This window comes from Dromiciops gliroides, chromosome 1, assembly GCF_019393635.1.
Source record: "Dromiciops gliroides isolate mDroGli1 chromosome 1, mDroGli1.pri, whole genome shotgun sequence".
NCBI classification, from domain to species: domain Eukaryota; kingdom Metazoa; phylum Chordata; class Mammalia; order Microbiotheria; family Microbiotheriidae; genus Dromiciops; species Dromiciops gliroides.
The window spans coordinates 633,556,085-633,570,214 of NC_057861.1; the positions used below are offsets into that span (position 1 = coordinate 633,556,085).

Below are 14,130 nucleotides of genomic sequence, written 5' to 3' on the forward strand. Positions count from 1 at the left end.
GGAGAAAGATGGCTTGAGAGATCCACAGCCACCCCTCACCCAACTCCCCCAGCCACCACCAGTGGGGGATGGTCCTCCCCCAATAAGGGAACTTTCTGCAGTCAGATGATCACCCCCCATCAGTCCTCTATAGAAGTATCTGCCTGTCTCCTGCTCTTGGAGATAGGTATCTCAGAGCCACACCTCTGCGCTATGCCTTCTCACCATGAGAAGTCCAAGGATTTATCTTTTGGTTTCCTTTCCTTAGCCCCTAAATAAACTATTATTTTATTCTAATTGGATTTGTGTGCAAGAGGGTGTAATTCTTTAAAGAGGAATTCCTAAGGACCCCTATCCCAAACCCCCCACCTATTTCCCCCATATCAGTAACAAATTCAATTTACTTAATGTGCTAGACCCTACCTTCATAATAGGAGATCACTAGCCACCCTCTACTTCTAAAATGGGGAAGTTAAGGCCCCTAGCCTGAGTTACTGCACAACCTTCCTAGCTGGTTTTCTTGCTCCAGCATCATCTTTCTCTGAAGGTTTCTGACTAGGAGAGTGACAAAGGTATGTAGTACAACTGTAATCTCCAGTTTACAGATAAACTAAGCCTCTAAGAGTTCAAGGGACTTGTCTGTGATCACAAAGCTAATAAGTGTTAGAGCCTGGATTAAAATCTCAGTCTCCTCTGACTCTAAATTCTGTACTCTTCACTACACCATGTTGTTTATGTTAATGACAAATGCAAGCCCCTAACACAGAGGTTGTAGAATCCTAGAAACAAAATGCCATCCAGGTGAATCTTCAGTTATAGTGACCTGATTCCACTGGTTTCTTGACTTCAATGTTCTTCAGGTCTAAGTATCAGAGCTTTGGCTATCACTGAAATTCCTGCGACAACCAGCAGGCTCATGTATCATTATGTAACACCAGAAGGGACCATACAATTCATCTAATCCAATCTCTTCATTTAACAGAAGAGGAAACTGAGGCTCAGAATGTGTCTAGAGCCAGTATTTAAATTCAGGTTCTCCACCTCCCTTTCTCAGTATGTCGTGTTGTCCGATAAACTAGTGACATGGCAGGAGGCCAGTGTGGGGTTTTTTTTTCCTGTGGGGCGCCAAGTGTGATCTCTTTGGATGTCCCCATCAGGACCACCACACTCCCCTTGGTCTGATGTCAGCCCCTGACCAGTTGAATACCCCCTCCCCAAGAGCTGAGGGAGAGAGGCCTCAAGGAGTCTCTGTAGTGCAGTGGATAGAGCTCTGGGCCTGGAGTCAGGAAGACCTGAGTTCAAATTTGAACTCAGACAAGTATTAGCTGTGTGACCCTGAGCAAGTCACTTCACCTCGTTTGGTTGTAAAAATGAGCTGAAGAAGGAAATGGCAAACCACTCCAGTATCTTTGCCAAGAACCCCCCAAAAAGGAGTTAGGTAGAATAGGACACTACCGAAAATGACTGAACAACATAAACTCAGGTTCCAGACTCCCCAGTAGGGGAGGTGGGAGTTGTTTCTCAAGGTCACCTCAGCCTTCCCACATTCCTCCCCCAGGGGGTGCTGTCCTTTTCTTCAGAGAACAGGAGGATTCGACGTTCTAGGAAGCCACCTGACCCCTCCGTGACCTCTAACCAGCCCTTCCATCCTCCTCTCTCTGGTTTCCCGCTCCCCTAGTGGCAACTTAGCCTTGCATCTGTTTGGGATACTCTATCCCGAAGCATCATCTCTATGGTTAGCCGGCCAGCCTTCTCCATTCTCCTTACGGAAGGTGGCAGGGGAGGTCCTAGTCTAGGCTAACCCATCTCCGTGGGATGTCTCTGGGGATGTCCCACCCTGAGGGGCGACTGGTGAAAACACTAAAGTCTTTACCGTGCCTCCTCTTTCTCTACATTTAAGAACCCTTATTCCTACAGCCTGGGAAAACGATCTCTAAGATCCCCATGCCTCAGGAGGAGGAAGTCGGAGGGAACGTGCCTTTCTCTCTTCGTTGCCTTATCTATGGTTTTTTTTCCCCCTTGATGGGAAAGGGGGTCCCAGCGCCTGCGCAGTAGTTGGCTGGTCGCTGGTCACTGGTTGTTGGGGGTGGGAGGGGGGGGGAGCGGGAGCCGCCGCTGCTGCCGCCGGAGCAAACCGCGGGGACCGAGATGCAGGTGGGACCGGAACCGGAACCCCCCTCCTCATTCTCCTCTCCCCACCCGGACCCTCCCCCCTTCCCTGGGCCTGGGACTGGAGGGAAGGCCGAAGGTCCTGGAGCGGGACCGGGCTCGGAGGCCGGGGGCTGGGGGAGCGCCCCCAGGGCAGCATCCCTCGGGAGACCGGTGGAGCGGGCCGCAATGGGCGGAGGTGAAGGCGGCCGCTCGCGGGCGGAGGGAAGGCCGACATTCTCGGGAGCCCCCCCCCCCCGAGGAGCTCTGGGGCTGGGACAGGGAGCAGGGCTGCCCGCGGCCTCCCCGCTGCGGGGCCAGGACCAGGCGGGCAGGGGTCGGGGCGAGCGGGCAGGAGCGGCCGCGCTAAAGCAGCTGTGGCGTTTAGTGGGGAGAGAGCTAAGGGACCCCCATTGGGTGAGGGGCCCCCCTCTCATTGGCGTGGGATGTACAAGCTTTGGGGTGGGGGCAGTAGATATGTCATGTTGGGTGTCTCCCCCCGGCATGCGCCAACCTTCCCTCCTTGCCAGGCTCTTCATTGGGATTTGAGACTGTGTCTCTCGTGTTTCTGGCTTCTCGAGTTGGGGTCCGGGGGTAGGTGTAAAAGGCCACCTTGCATCTGGAGATGCGGAGGACGTGAGGCTGTCGGTCAGCAGCGGAATAGGGCGGGCTGGCTGCCTGTGGGGAAAGAGTCCTAGAGAAGATGAGAAGAATAGGGGGCCGTTAAGGCTGCTCTCATCCCAGCTCTGTTCGGTGGAAGGCTGGCCTGCACAGAGTATTTCCGTTGTCCATTCTAGGTTCTGAGGTCTCTCTGTGGAAGTTCATTTTGATGTTGAACCTAGTCCTGCTCAGAACTTCCCACCTTACGGCATTGAATTGGAGTCAGGGGACCTAGGCGCCACCGCTTTTGTGACCTTAGGCAGTCATTCATCTTCTTTTTTTTTTTTTTTTTAGGGTGAGGCAATTGGGGTTAAGTGACTTGCCCAGGGTCACACAGCTAATAATTAAGTGTCTGAGGCCGGATTTGAACTCAGGTCCTCTTGAGTCCAGGGCCAGTGCTCTATCCACTAAACCACCTAGCTGCCCTCAGTCATTCAGCTTCTGAGTCTGTTTTCTCACCTATAAAGTGGGCATAAGAGCAACTGTTTTATCTCTCTAATAGGGTTGCTGTGAAGATCAGTTGGGAGAATGTATTCGAAAATGCTTTGAAGTCATAAAGTACTATGTAAATGCTATTATTTGTCTAGCAGAAATGTTTCTAAAAACCTTTCCTCCCCAGTCAACTAGTGATGTTGCAAACAGTGGCTATAGGAATCTGGTCTGAAGAAGCACAGAGTTAGTGGCTTTCAGTTCTGAGCCTTGTTTTTCCCAGAGTCCAATTGCTCTGGGCTGTGGGACTAAGGGCCCGTGTGCTAATTTTCGAAGCTTGTCTAACCTTTAGCCCCTTTTGCTTTCTTAGTGACAATAGAAAATAGTTCATCCCAGCCTTTTTTCTTCTTGTGTCTGAGGAGAAGGAATAAGGTAGTTACTCTCAGTATTTTATGGTTAGGAGTTGCTGAGCCTATGAAGGAAGGGCAGTGTGTGTTGGGGAGGGGGTTCCTTCAAGGCAGTACCCTCATACTACAGTGCTTTAAATGCCAATGAGCCTCAGGGAGGGAAGCAAGGTGGGAATCACCTACTTATTGCTGACCTGTTAGGGACCCTTAGAGTAAGATGGACTCATTCCTGAGAGAAGGTGATTGGAAAGGAAGCTTTATATTTCTGAAGAGTTTCTTTATTGGAGGATAGTGACCAGCTTACCTCTACCTCTTCTGGGATCAAAGCCAAAGAATGTGGGCTGAGATTACAGGAGGAAAGATGGACGTTAGAATTCTGAAAAAACCTACCAGTGCTTACGAGGTGTAAGAACTTGGAGTTTGGAAAGGGAGCTAACATATTTTGAAGGACTTTCTTGGATCTCTGAATCAGAGAGGAACAGTGTGAAAAGAAGGCAGTGTGGAAAAGTGGATGGCTTCTCAGTGCAGGTGGAACAATTGGGGAATGTCTGGTACTTGGGGAAAGGTCTAAATGATTCTTTATAAGCTCTAACCCTAATACTGATTCCTATATATGTGCCTCTTTTTCCCTTCCACAGTTGCTGCAGATGACCCTGAGTCTTCTGGCCTCCCCCCCCACTTCCTTCCCTCCCCTGGGTCCCCCACTCTCCATTTCATCTGGTTCATCATGAATGGTGCCCCTTCCCCTGAGGATGGGGCTTCCCCTTCTCCTCCCCCTCTACCACCACCTCCACCTCCCCCAAGTTGGCGGGAGTTCTGTGAATCCCACGCTCGGGCAGCAGCCCTGGACTTTGCTCGACGCTTCCGCCTCTACTTGGCTTCCCATCCCCAATATGCGGGGCCTGGGGCTGAGGCAGCCTTCTCCCGACGTTTTGCCGAGCTCTTCTTGCAGCATTTTGAGGCAGAGGTGGCCCGAGCCTCAGGTTCCCTTTTATCATCTGGTCCGATCCCCCTGAGTCCTGGTACGGAAACCCCATCCCGTGATCTTTCCCTGGAGAGCTGCAGGAACAGTGGGCCTCTGACTGTGTTGGGTCCTTCTCGATCCTCTGAAGACCTGGCTGGCCCTCTTCCTTCCTCAATCTCTTCATCCTCTTCAAAGCCTAAGCTGAAGAAACGTTTCTCCCTGCGCTCTGTGGGCCGATCAGTCCGAGGCTCAGTTCGAGGGATCTTGCAGTGGCGGGGAGCTGGTGATCCCCCCTCTCCAGTGGGACCCTTGGAGACCTCTGCCTCTGGGCCACCCGTCCTGGGTGGAAACAGCAACTCCAACTCCTCTGGTGGGGGTGGTAGCACCAGTGTGGGGCCAACTAGCGGTGGGGCATCCCCTGGGGAAAGATGGACACACCGCTTTGAGAGGCTGAGACTAAGTAGGGGAGGGGGACCCTTAAAGGATGGGGCAGGGACAGTGCAAAGGGAGGGGCTACTGAGCTTCATGGGAACAGAGGAGGCAGCTGTTGGTGGAGGAGAAGGTCGAGGGGGAGGAGGAACTGGAAGCTCATCTGGGGGTGGGGGACCACCAAGGTGGCAGAAGTGTCGCCTGCTGCTTCGGAGTGAGGGGGAAGGAGGAGGAGGAAGTCGGCTGGAGTTCTATATCCCACCTAAGGTGAGAGAGAAGGGGAAGTGTGACTGGGGATAAATTATATAAAAGCCTTGCAGATATAACCCCAGAGGTTTAACAGCCTACAGGCTTTTGCTTTTTTTTTTTTTTTTTTTTTTGAAACTTGGACCCATCTTGCTAACTCTTGACACTTGTTGAGTGTGCAGGACTAGGTTGGTGATATCAACAGTCTTCCTGCCACCTCCACATTACTTACAAGGTAGAGCAGGGAGCCACTGGGCTTGTGTGGATACCTCTTTGGTGAAGTGGGAAGAGTTGGGAGGCCAGATTTCCCCCCCACCCCCGGGAAGTGGAAGAGTGTTTTTGAGCCTGAATCTTGGGACTCCTGCCGCCTCTTCTACCACAGGCATCCCGGCCCCGGATCAACATCCTGTGTTCTACCATCACAGATGTCCGGACAACCACAGCCCTGGAGATGCCCGACAGGGAGAACACCTTTGTGGTTAAGGTCAGAGGCTTTGGCATTTCCATTCTTCTCTTCCTTTATTACCCATTTCAAAGAATATGATTCTTATGTATTGTGGGGGAAGGGATGGCGGCTACAGAATGGGGAATGGGCAGGCTTTCGGTTTTTCCAGGGACTAGAAGCTGTGAGAAAGGTGCTATGACCCCATAGCCAGGGGACTCTTCCCCAAAATGAAGACATGCTCTTGAAGTTTAGGCTTCTCTCTCTCCCTCTCTCCCTATCTCCCTCCCCCCCATATATGTATACATACACACATATAATACAAACATACGTATAGGCATATACACACATGCATAAACACAAATGAAAATATTTACCTGGGAAGAAAAGCAAAGGAAGGAGAGGAAATGACTGCAAAGAAGGTTCTTCTTTTCATTGAGGTTGGATGAAAAGACCTGGGGGGTTCTCAATGTCTTATTATTTATTTATTTTTTTTGGGGGGTGAGACAGTTGGGGTTAAGTGACTTGCCCAGCGTCACACAGCTAGTAAGTGTCAAGTGTCTGAGGCCAGATTTGAAGTCAGGTCCTCCTGAGTCCAGGGCTGGTGCTCTATCCACTGTGCCACCTAGCTGCCCCCTCAATGTCTTATTGACCTTTTTGCCCACTGCCTGTCTGAAGTGCCTTATACTTGCCTCCATAGGTAGAAGGTTCCATGGAATACATCTTGGAGACAGCTGATGCCCTGAATATGAAGGCCTGGGTGTCTGATCTACAGGATTGCCTGAGCCCGGGGTGAGGGGCCTGAAGGAGCAAGGGAGGGGAGGTGGTAGAAAAGGTGCTTAATGCTGCTCAGTTCACGTTGTGACTCCTCTCTCCCTCTTCTTTTCTCTGAAATTTTCTGTGCCACTGATCCCCAATCTGATGCCTACCCATGGGACTTCATTCCCTACCAGGGAGAACACAGACAGCCTGGACCTATCCTGCCTCAACCACTCAGAGAGTCTGCCTAGCCATGAACTGCCCTTGGGACCGAGTGAGAGCAACGAGCACCTGTCTCAGGGTGAGGCAGGAGAGGAGGGAAGCCAAACCCTTGGGGAACAACTTTTGTGTTAACTAGATATTAATCACAAAATGTTAGAGCAAGAAGAGATCTTTTGGTCCAACCTCCTCGTTTTACAGGTGAGGAAACTGAGGGTCAGAGAGAAGGAGTGGCTTGTCCAAGGTAACATAGCTAGTAAGTGGCAGAGTCTGGATTAGAACCCAGATCTCCTGACTAATAATCCAGGTGCTGTATTTTTTGAGGACCTGCTCTCAGCTGATCCAGTCAATCAACAGTCAATAGATTGTCAGGCTCAAAGGCTGCTAAAGTTTCTTCCAGTTCTAAGATGGAAATATTTATTTAGTGTTCAGTAGATGCTTTGAACTCTGGACATAATACTTGACGGTTTAGCTCCTGTCCTTAGGTCCATTGCAGAGGCGGGGGAAGGGAGAGGGGAAGACTTACTATAAGATGAAACAAGTAGTAGTCCAAGGTAGGACCTGCCCAGTGCATGGTGAGTGGTTCTGGGGACTAGCTCTGTTGGATTAGAGAGGAGGAAGAGGCCACTAGCGACTGGAATTGTCAAGGAAGGCTTCCTGGAAGAGCTGGGTCTGGTTGTTGGTAGGCACATGTGTTGAGACAGGGTGAGCAGAGATGCGGAGGTAAACAAGTAGAGGGAGTGTATGTGTGAGGGGCAATGAGTGATCAGTTGGGCTGGAAGGGAGGATTCAGGTTAGGGGACCAGGAGAAAAGACTGAAGAAGTAGGTGGCTTGGGGTTAGGCTGAAGGATTCAGTGCCAAACCAAGGAGTCCAGTCTTATTTTGTAGGAAATGAGCCAGTGGAGGGTTTTGAGTAGCAGGCTGGTGATGGATGGTGTGTTTTAGGAAGATTTCTCCAGTACCATCTATAGGATAGAATTGAAGAGAATATTTGAGTCTCGGAGACTGTTAGGAAGCTATTGTCCCTTTGTGTTTTAGGGAGAAGGGTTCCCCTTTGCCTAACTGGGGAGTGGGTTGGGTTATAGAAGGTGGTAAATGTCAAACCTTCCTTGCACCCTTGGTTTTTCCTTTAGGGGCATATGGGGGCCTCTCAGATCGTCCCTCAGCTTCTGTCTCCCCCAGTTCTGCCTCCATTGCTGCCTCCCATTTTGACTCAATGGAACTACTGCCCCCCGAGTTGCCCCCCCGAGTCCCTATTGAAGAGGGGCCCCCAGTGGGGACAACTTATCCTCCTCCAGCCCCTTATCCTCCTCCGGACACTCCAGACACCACAGGTACCGGGTGTGTGTGTGTGTGTGTGTGTGTGTGTGTGTGTGTGTGTGTGTGTGTGTGTGTGAGTGTGAGTGTGAGTGTATGTATTCATATATATGTATGGATAGAGAGGAGGGGGTGTGTGCATCTTTGCCTTATAGGTCTAACTACTTCTAATTCTAGTTTTCTTCCTACCTAAACTCCTTCTCTTGGGTCTTTCAGATCTGAGGGACTGTGGGTCCCTAGGCCTAACCTGGGGGAAAGGGGAAGATACACAAGGGAAGGGCTTCAGGACAGAAGCCACTTGTCCTCAGGGATGGGGGAGGCTTCCCTGACACCCTGGTCTCCCCACTCTTTCCTCCCTGAAGGTTCGTTCCTGTTCCAGGGGGAGTCAGATGGAGGTGATGGGGACCACCCCCTTTCAGAGTACCCTTGGTTCCATGGGACCCTCTCCCGACTCAAAGCTGCCCAGCTAGTGTTGGCAGGGGGTGCTGGCAGCCACGGTGTCTTCCTGGTACGTCAAAGCGAGACGAGGAGGGGGGAGTATGTCCTCACGTTCAACTTCCAGGGCAAGGCCAAGGTGAGTGGCCCCATGGAAGAAAGGGCTGCTTTTTTCATAGAGGAAAGACAGTTTCAGGGGAGAAGGCTGTAGTGTCCTGGAAAGAGGATTAGCTTAGGGAAGTATCCCATGGAGAGAGACTTCAAAGGAGATGGGGAGGTCAGAAAATAGAAGGTTCCCAGGGAAATGAGGAACTGTTGGGAAAAAGAGATTGGAACCCAGGGGCAAGGCTAGTTGAGGAGAGACGACAGGGAGGAGGCAGCAGCCCTCAGGCTTAAGAAGAAAGCAGTCTTTACCTTCCCCATGCCGGCCCCCAGCACCTTCGTCTGTCCCTGAATGAGGATGGTCAGTGCCGGGTGCAGCACCTCTGGTTCCAGACGGTCTTTGACATGCTGGAGCATTTTCGGGTCCACCCCATTCCCCTGGAGTCTGGGGGCTCCAGCGACGTTACCCTCGTCAGCTATGTCGTGGCCTCCCAGCGGCTACAAGGTGAGTAGGGCTGCAAGGGAGGAGGTTCTTGCTTCTCAGAGAAGTGAGGCGTGAGCAGAGAGGTACAAGCTCTCCTGTGCAAGCTGTGGAGCAAGTTTAGAGGGGAATGAGGGAGGGACGGAGAAGGCTCGAACACACTGGAACAGAGAAGGACGTGAACACCCTGCAGAGAGGTGCTTAGCCACTCTTCCTTTCCCTTTGGTGGCGATAACTCAAAGCAGGGGGGAGGTGGGGAGGTGGTGAGAATGGGATTGGTACATTCTCATTTCCATCAAAAGCCCCCGCCCATTGTCTGTCTCTGCTTCCATTCTCCCCTCTCTCCTGCTCATCTGTACCCTGATCTTCTGCCCCTTCTCGGCAATGCTTTGTCTGCTCCCCCACGTGGTTACCCCATATGACCTTTACCCAAACCTCTGCTTTCCATCTTTCCCCTTCCTAACCTCCCTCCAACCCCTGCTGTCCTGTCTGTCCCTCCCCTTCACTCCCCCTCAGGCAGGGAACGGGCAGGGAGCCGAGCTGGGGTGTGTGAGGGAGATCGCTGCTACCCCGACGCCTCTTCCACCCTCATGCCCATCGGAACGAGTGACTGTGTGTAAGTGTGCTTCCTCCCCATGTTCCATGCTCTGTGAAGGGGCTTGGAAGGTGTGAGAAGAAGGTACTTGGGTCCTGAGGATAATGGAGGTTAAAGGGAGGGGGTTCCAAGAAGCCGTAAGTCACACAGGCACTGCCTGACTTCTCCCCTCCTCCCCTTTCCAGAACCGAACATCTCCCATGACCCATCCCAACCGCCTGACCCTGATCCGAGGGCAGACCCTGCACACCCTGGGGAAGAGGAGGAGATGGTGGAAGCGTCAGAAGCTTCAGAGGAAGAGAAGGCAGGCAGTGGAGGGACCCCAGGAGAGTCGGGCCCTGTGGCTGAGCCTGAGGAGGCCACAGCCCTGCACAGGGAGTCCTCAGGGCTAGAGGGGCCTGGTGGGGAGGTGGCGGTGACCCCTTTTGTGCATTTCTTGCAGCTGCAGCCGGGGAATGCCGGGGAGGAAGGGGTCCACTCCAGAGCCATCAATAACCAGTACTCCTTCCTATAAGGATGAATGCCCCCACACAACCAAGTCCCCCTTTCTCCCTGGCCCCGGGCCAGGACCCAGGACAGATCCTCCCCAGAGAGGTACAAATGCTCCCCTTGCCCCTGTTTGTCTAGGGGGTGGGAATGGTACAGAACAGAGGGACAGAGCCATTAGTGACTTCCCAGATGACACACTCCAAGCCACCCCTTTCCCTGGGCAGGGAACCTGGATCTGTTCCCTCCTTTTGGGGGTGGGCCCGTTGTGCTCAGCCTCGCCTTCTGTGGGCCATTTCTCCAGTACCTCTCACAGCTCTCTGTGATGTATTGGCGAGGGGCTGAATCAGCTACATTAAGTGAAATGGAGAAACATAAATAAAAAGGTTTATCTCAACTATCTTCTGGTCATTGGCCCAATGCTTATATCACAGAATGGAATTGGACACGCGGGCATGATCGGCTCAGGAGGTGCACACAGATCTGCTTGTTAGTCCTGGACTGTCCACTTCCAGGGTGACTCTGCCTGTCTTTTCTTTCCTGTGTTAGACCACTCCTCTCTCAAGTCCCTTCCAACTCTTAATATTTTGATGGCCAGCCTCACAGGGAGTGCTGAGAAGTAGAGCCAGGAGAGGAGGGCAGCTTCTTTTTCCTAAATAACTTGTTCTGGGAGAGGTCAAAGGTGATAGCATGGAGCTGGGGGCAGGGTTTCTGGGTTCTTGAGAAAGGAGGCATTGTGGTGTGTCTCAGAAACCTGTGTCCTGGCTCTGCTACTCAGTTCAGTGTGGGCCTCGGTTCTCTCCTCTGTAAATGATGGGGTTAGACTTAGCCCGAGTCTGGAGAACCCCTCGGGCCCTGACATTCTGTATCTCCTTGAGTTGTGACTGCTCCCAGCTTTGGTGGTGCATTTCTCCAAAAGAGGGCGCCCCTGGGCCTGCTTGCTACTCTGGCCCCAACGAGGGGTTCAGAGGATTGTTAGATTGAAAAGAGAGAAAAACTTTCATTTTTTGGAGAAAAACATTTTAGAGAGAGATAAAAGAACTGGCAGGAGCTATCCAGTCAACCGCCTGGTTTAAAAGATGAGTAAATGGGCCCCCAGAAGATCAGTGGTTTGCACAAGGTCAGGCAGACAGGAGCAGAGCTGGGATTCAGACACAGGACTGCCGACTGTAAATGCTCTGCCTCTTACACTTCTCCATGCAGGCTGCCCAAGACTGTCTCCAAGTAGATTTCTGAGCTTCCCCACCTTGCCAGTTCTACCTTCTGCCTCTCTCTTTTTCTTGTTTTCCTTGCCCTCCTGCTGCCGCTCCCCAATCTAGTGGGATGCTCCAGCCATGTACTCTTCGCTTTCCTCTGGCCTTGCCACACCCTTTCCTTCTGTCCCAGCTCCCCTCCTCCAGCAGGCCCTAGGCTCTTGTGACCTTGTTATTCTGAGCCTCTGGTTCTGACAGGAGACAGACAGGGGACAGCTGGAGTCTGCAGTATGCCCTGGGCAGGGAGCTGGCTGAAGGCTGCTGACTTTTCCCACTTGGTCTTCTCTCTGGGGCTCCCTCATTACCCAATTGGGGGAATCTGAGGAGTAGAACCAGCCCTTGAAGGAAAAAGTTGGGGGATATCATTGATATGAATGGGGAGTATAAGAATTCTCCCTCCACAGAGATGAACAGGATCTGACTCAGACTTAATCTGACCAGAAACAGTATATTCCCAGCTGGCCCCTCTTTGATCTTCAGAAAATGGCCTTTGTAAGGCAAAGGGGGGGATTCTCACATGGGAGCCAAAGGCCTTCTTCCTGGATTCTCATGTTTAGATGATAATTATAACTTTGCCCTAAACTCTGGGCCTTTAGCACCTCTTCACAGACTCGAGGAGGTGACAGCTGAAATGAACCTAAGGATTTGGGGCCAACCCCCTTGTTTTATATGTAAGTAAACTGAGGCCCAGAAAGGAAGAAGTTATTTGCCAGGCTGACAAGGGGAGTGGATGAGAGAGCACCCTTTCCCCATCAGCCCTAGGGGACAGATAGGGGTGAGAATCTCTTCCTCAATCAATTTAGAAAGGGTTTGACCATCCTTAGTAGAAAAGAATTTTCATCATTTTCTAAATCACTTTCCTTCAACATCTTTTAGGGAGACTCTGATCTCCCCCAGTGTAAAATTAGGGGACTTAGGGCTCTGGACTAGCACTCCATAAACCTCAAAGTCTCTTTTTGGCTTGCCTTTTTATGATCCTGTGCTCATCTATCTCTCTCTATAATGCTCTTTGCCCCCTTTAATTCTCTCTCTCTCTCCCTCTCTTTCCCTTCCTCTCTCCCTCCCTCCTTCTTTCCCCCCCTCTCCATGTTTGGTCACTCTTGCTCCTTCAAGATGGGCAGTGGCCCCTGTCACTCAACCAGGGTGGGGAAAAGCTAGCTGGAGCAGTAGCTTAGCTTATGGTGAATTTGCCCTCTCGCACCTCTCTCCTCGCCCCAGATATCATGGGATCACGGGATAGGTTTGAAAGTCCCCTGATTCCTGTGGGTGTGATTCTCTCACATAACTGCCCCATTTTGTGTAGCCCCCATACTCCAGCTTCCCACCCCCCCCACCCAGAGGTCAGAGAAGGACTCAGCTGTGGAGGAGACAGTCAAAGCTGTGAAAAAGGGGAGGGGGAGGAGAGCTATGTCCTCACCTCACCCTGGAGGTTGCTCTTCCAGCCCAGGCAGAGGTTTGGTAAGGTAGTGGAGGGTTCAAGAGGGAAGCGTTCCCAACCCTCTCTCCACCCCCACCCCCACCCAGCACTCTGGTTTTCCCAAGTGAGGGAGTCCCCTTTCCTGTACCTTTCCTTAGACTAACAGAGCCAAAATGAACCTTAAAGATGAATCAGCTAGCCCAGCGTCCTCAAGCTACAACTGGGAAAATGATGGCCCTGGGGAAGTGATTTGCCCAAGGTCACACAGCTCCCTTTCTATGACCTTGCCACCTCTAACCCTCCAATGGTTCATCCTCCTCCCCTCCCTGCTCTACTGCCACTTCTTTCCCTTCAGCTACTGCCTTCCTCATTCTCTCTCCTCCACCCCTCCTGACCAGCCCCCCATACTCACACTCTCTCCTCCTGACCCCCAAAGTCCCTCGCTACCTCCCCCATTCTTCAGCAGTTGCCTAGTGGTAACCAGACGCTCCACCCTGGGGCAAGGGTGGGGGCTGGCTCAGCAGCTGCTGCTCCTGGGAGGCTGACACTGAATCTAGCTCAGAAACTTCTTGTGCCTTCGAACCCAGTCTCTCAACCCTGCATGGTTCCTGACAACCGGGCCTCCTGCTCCCTTCTCCTTAAGGCTCACTTTGCTTCTTATTCCACTGGCCCCTCACCTCTCATCAGTTCCCCTCCATTTTCCTTTCAGGCTTTTGTCCATTCTCTCTCCTCCTTGGCTTCTCCAAATAAGGCGACTGTAGTGTAGTGGAGAAAGTGATGGATTTGGAAGAACTGGGTTTGGATCCCAGCTTTGGCACCTGTGTGATTGTGGACATCTTTCTGGAATTTCGTTTTCTCATCAATAAAACGAGAGGGTTGGAATAGGTGGGCTCTAAGGCCCCTTTCAGCTCAAAATCCCATGATTTCCCCTACACCTGTTCCTGTCCCCTATTTCACCAGATCGTCAAGACCCTCCCCAGTCATCCCCACACTCATTACCTTTGTCTATATCAGCCTGATTTAGTTATCTTCCATCACTGCCTGCCCATCCCACCCTGATTTCCCTTGAGGAATCTGTCCAACTCTTGAGCACAATGTAAAACCATTATCCTTGTCCTCCACTGACCCTAGAATTCTCCTGTCTTAACCTTTCCAGTCCTCACCTGGGACTACCACCAATAGTTAGGTGACTGTAGTAAGAATTATATATGCTGGCTATAAGGTTTTGGGTCAAGACCTGTCAGTGTGGAGGAAGCCATGGATTGAGAAAGATCTATCCATCCTTGTCTAGGAAAGGTTTCTCAGCCCTATTCTAAACCTTCAGACGATATGTCTCCCCTCTGTGCCATCAGCACATTTTG

At 51.7% G+C, this 14,130-nt stretch overlaps 1 protein-coding gene across 6 annotated transcripts; it reads left to right on the forward strand.

Moving 5' to 3' along the window:
• The first annotated feature begins 1,697 nt into the window (after window positions 1-1,697).
• Window positions 1,698-10,484, forward strand: SH2B1 (SH2B adaptor protein 1). Of its 6 annotated transcripts, XR_006353595.1 has the most exons (10): window positions 3,134-5,283; window positions 5,645-5,746; window positions 6,405-6,496; window positions 6,658-6,764; window positions 7,817-8,017; window positions 8,363-8,574; window positions 8,871-9,042; window positions 9,535-9,634; window positions 9,799-9,917; window positions 10,056-10,484. XR_006353595.1 is itself a non-coding variant. In XM_043971558.1 (9 exons), the coding sequence occupies exons 2-9, from the start codon at window positions 4,351-4,353 to the stop codon at window positions 10,125-10,127; spliced, it is 2,148 nt and encodes a 715-aa protein (XP_043827493.1). In that variant the 5' UTR covers window positions 1,698-2,133; window positions 4,262-4,350; the 3' UTR covers window positions 10,128-10,484. The 6 variants fall into 6 exon arrangements, 5 of the variants coding, with proteins under 5 accessions (XP_043827493.1, XP_043827484.1, XP_043827499.1 ...); XM_043971558.1 differs by lacking the exon at window positions 9,535-9,634 and adding an exon at window positions 1,698-2,133 and having other exon boundaries at window positions 4,262-5,283; window positions 9,799-10,484; XM_043971549.1 differs by lacking the exon at window positions 9,535-9,634 and adding an exon at window positions 2,156-2,326 and having other exon boundaries at window positions 4,262-5,283; window positions 9,799-10,484.
• The last annotated feature ends 3,646 nt before the right edge of the window (window positions 10,485-14,130 follow it).

Bases quoted from the DNA above. Each gene is read 5' to 3' on its own strand.
- SH2B1 (XM_043971542.1), top strand. From the start codon at position 4,237: ATGTGCCTCTTTTTCCCTTCCACAGTTGCTGCAGATGACCCTGAGTCT. The intron at 8,018-8,362 runs GTACCGGGTGTG...TCCTCCCTGAAG, and splicing joins GGACACTCCAGACACCACAG to GTTCGTTCCTGTTCCAGGGG. The intron at 9,043-9,798 runs GTGAGTAGGGCT...TCCCCTTTCCAG, and splicing joins GGCCTCCCAGCGGCTACAAG to AACCGAACATCTCCCATGAC.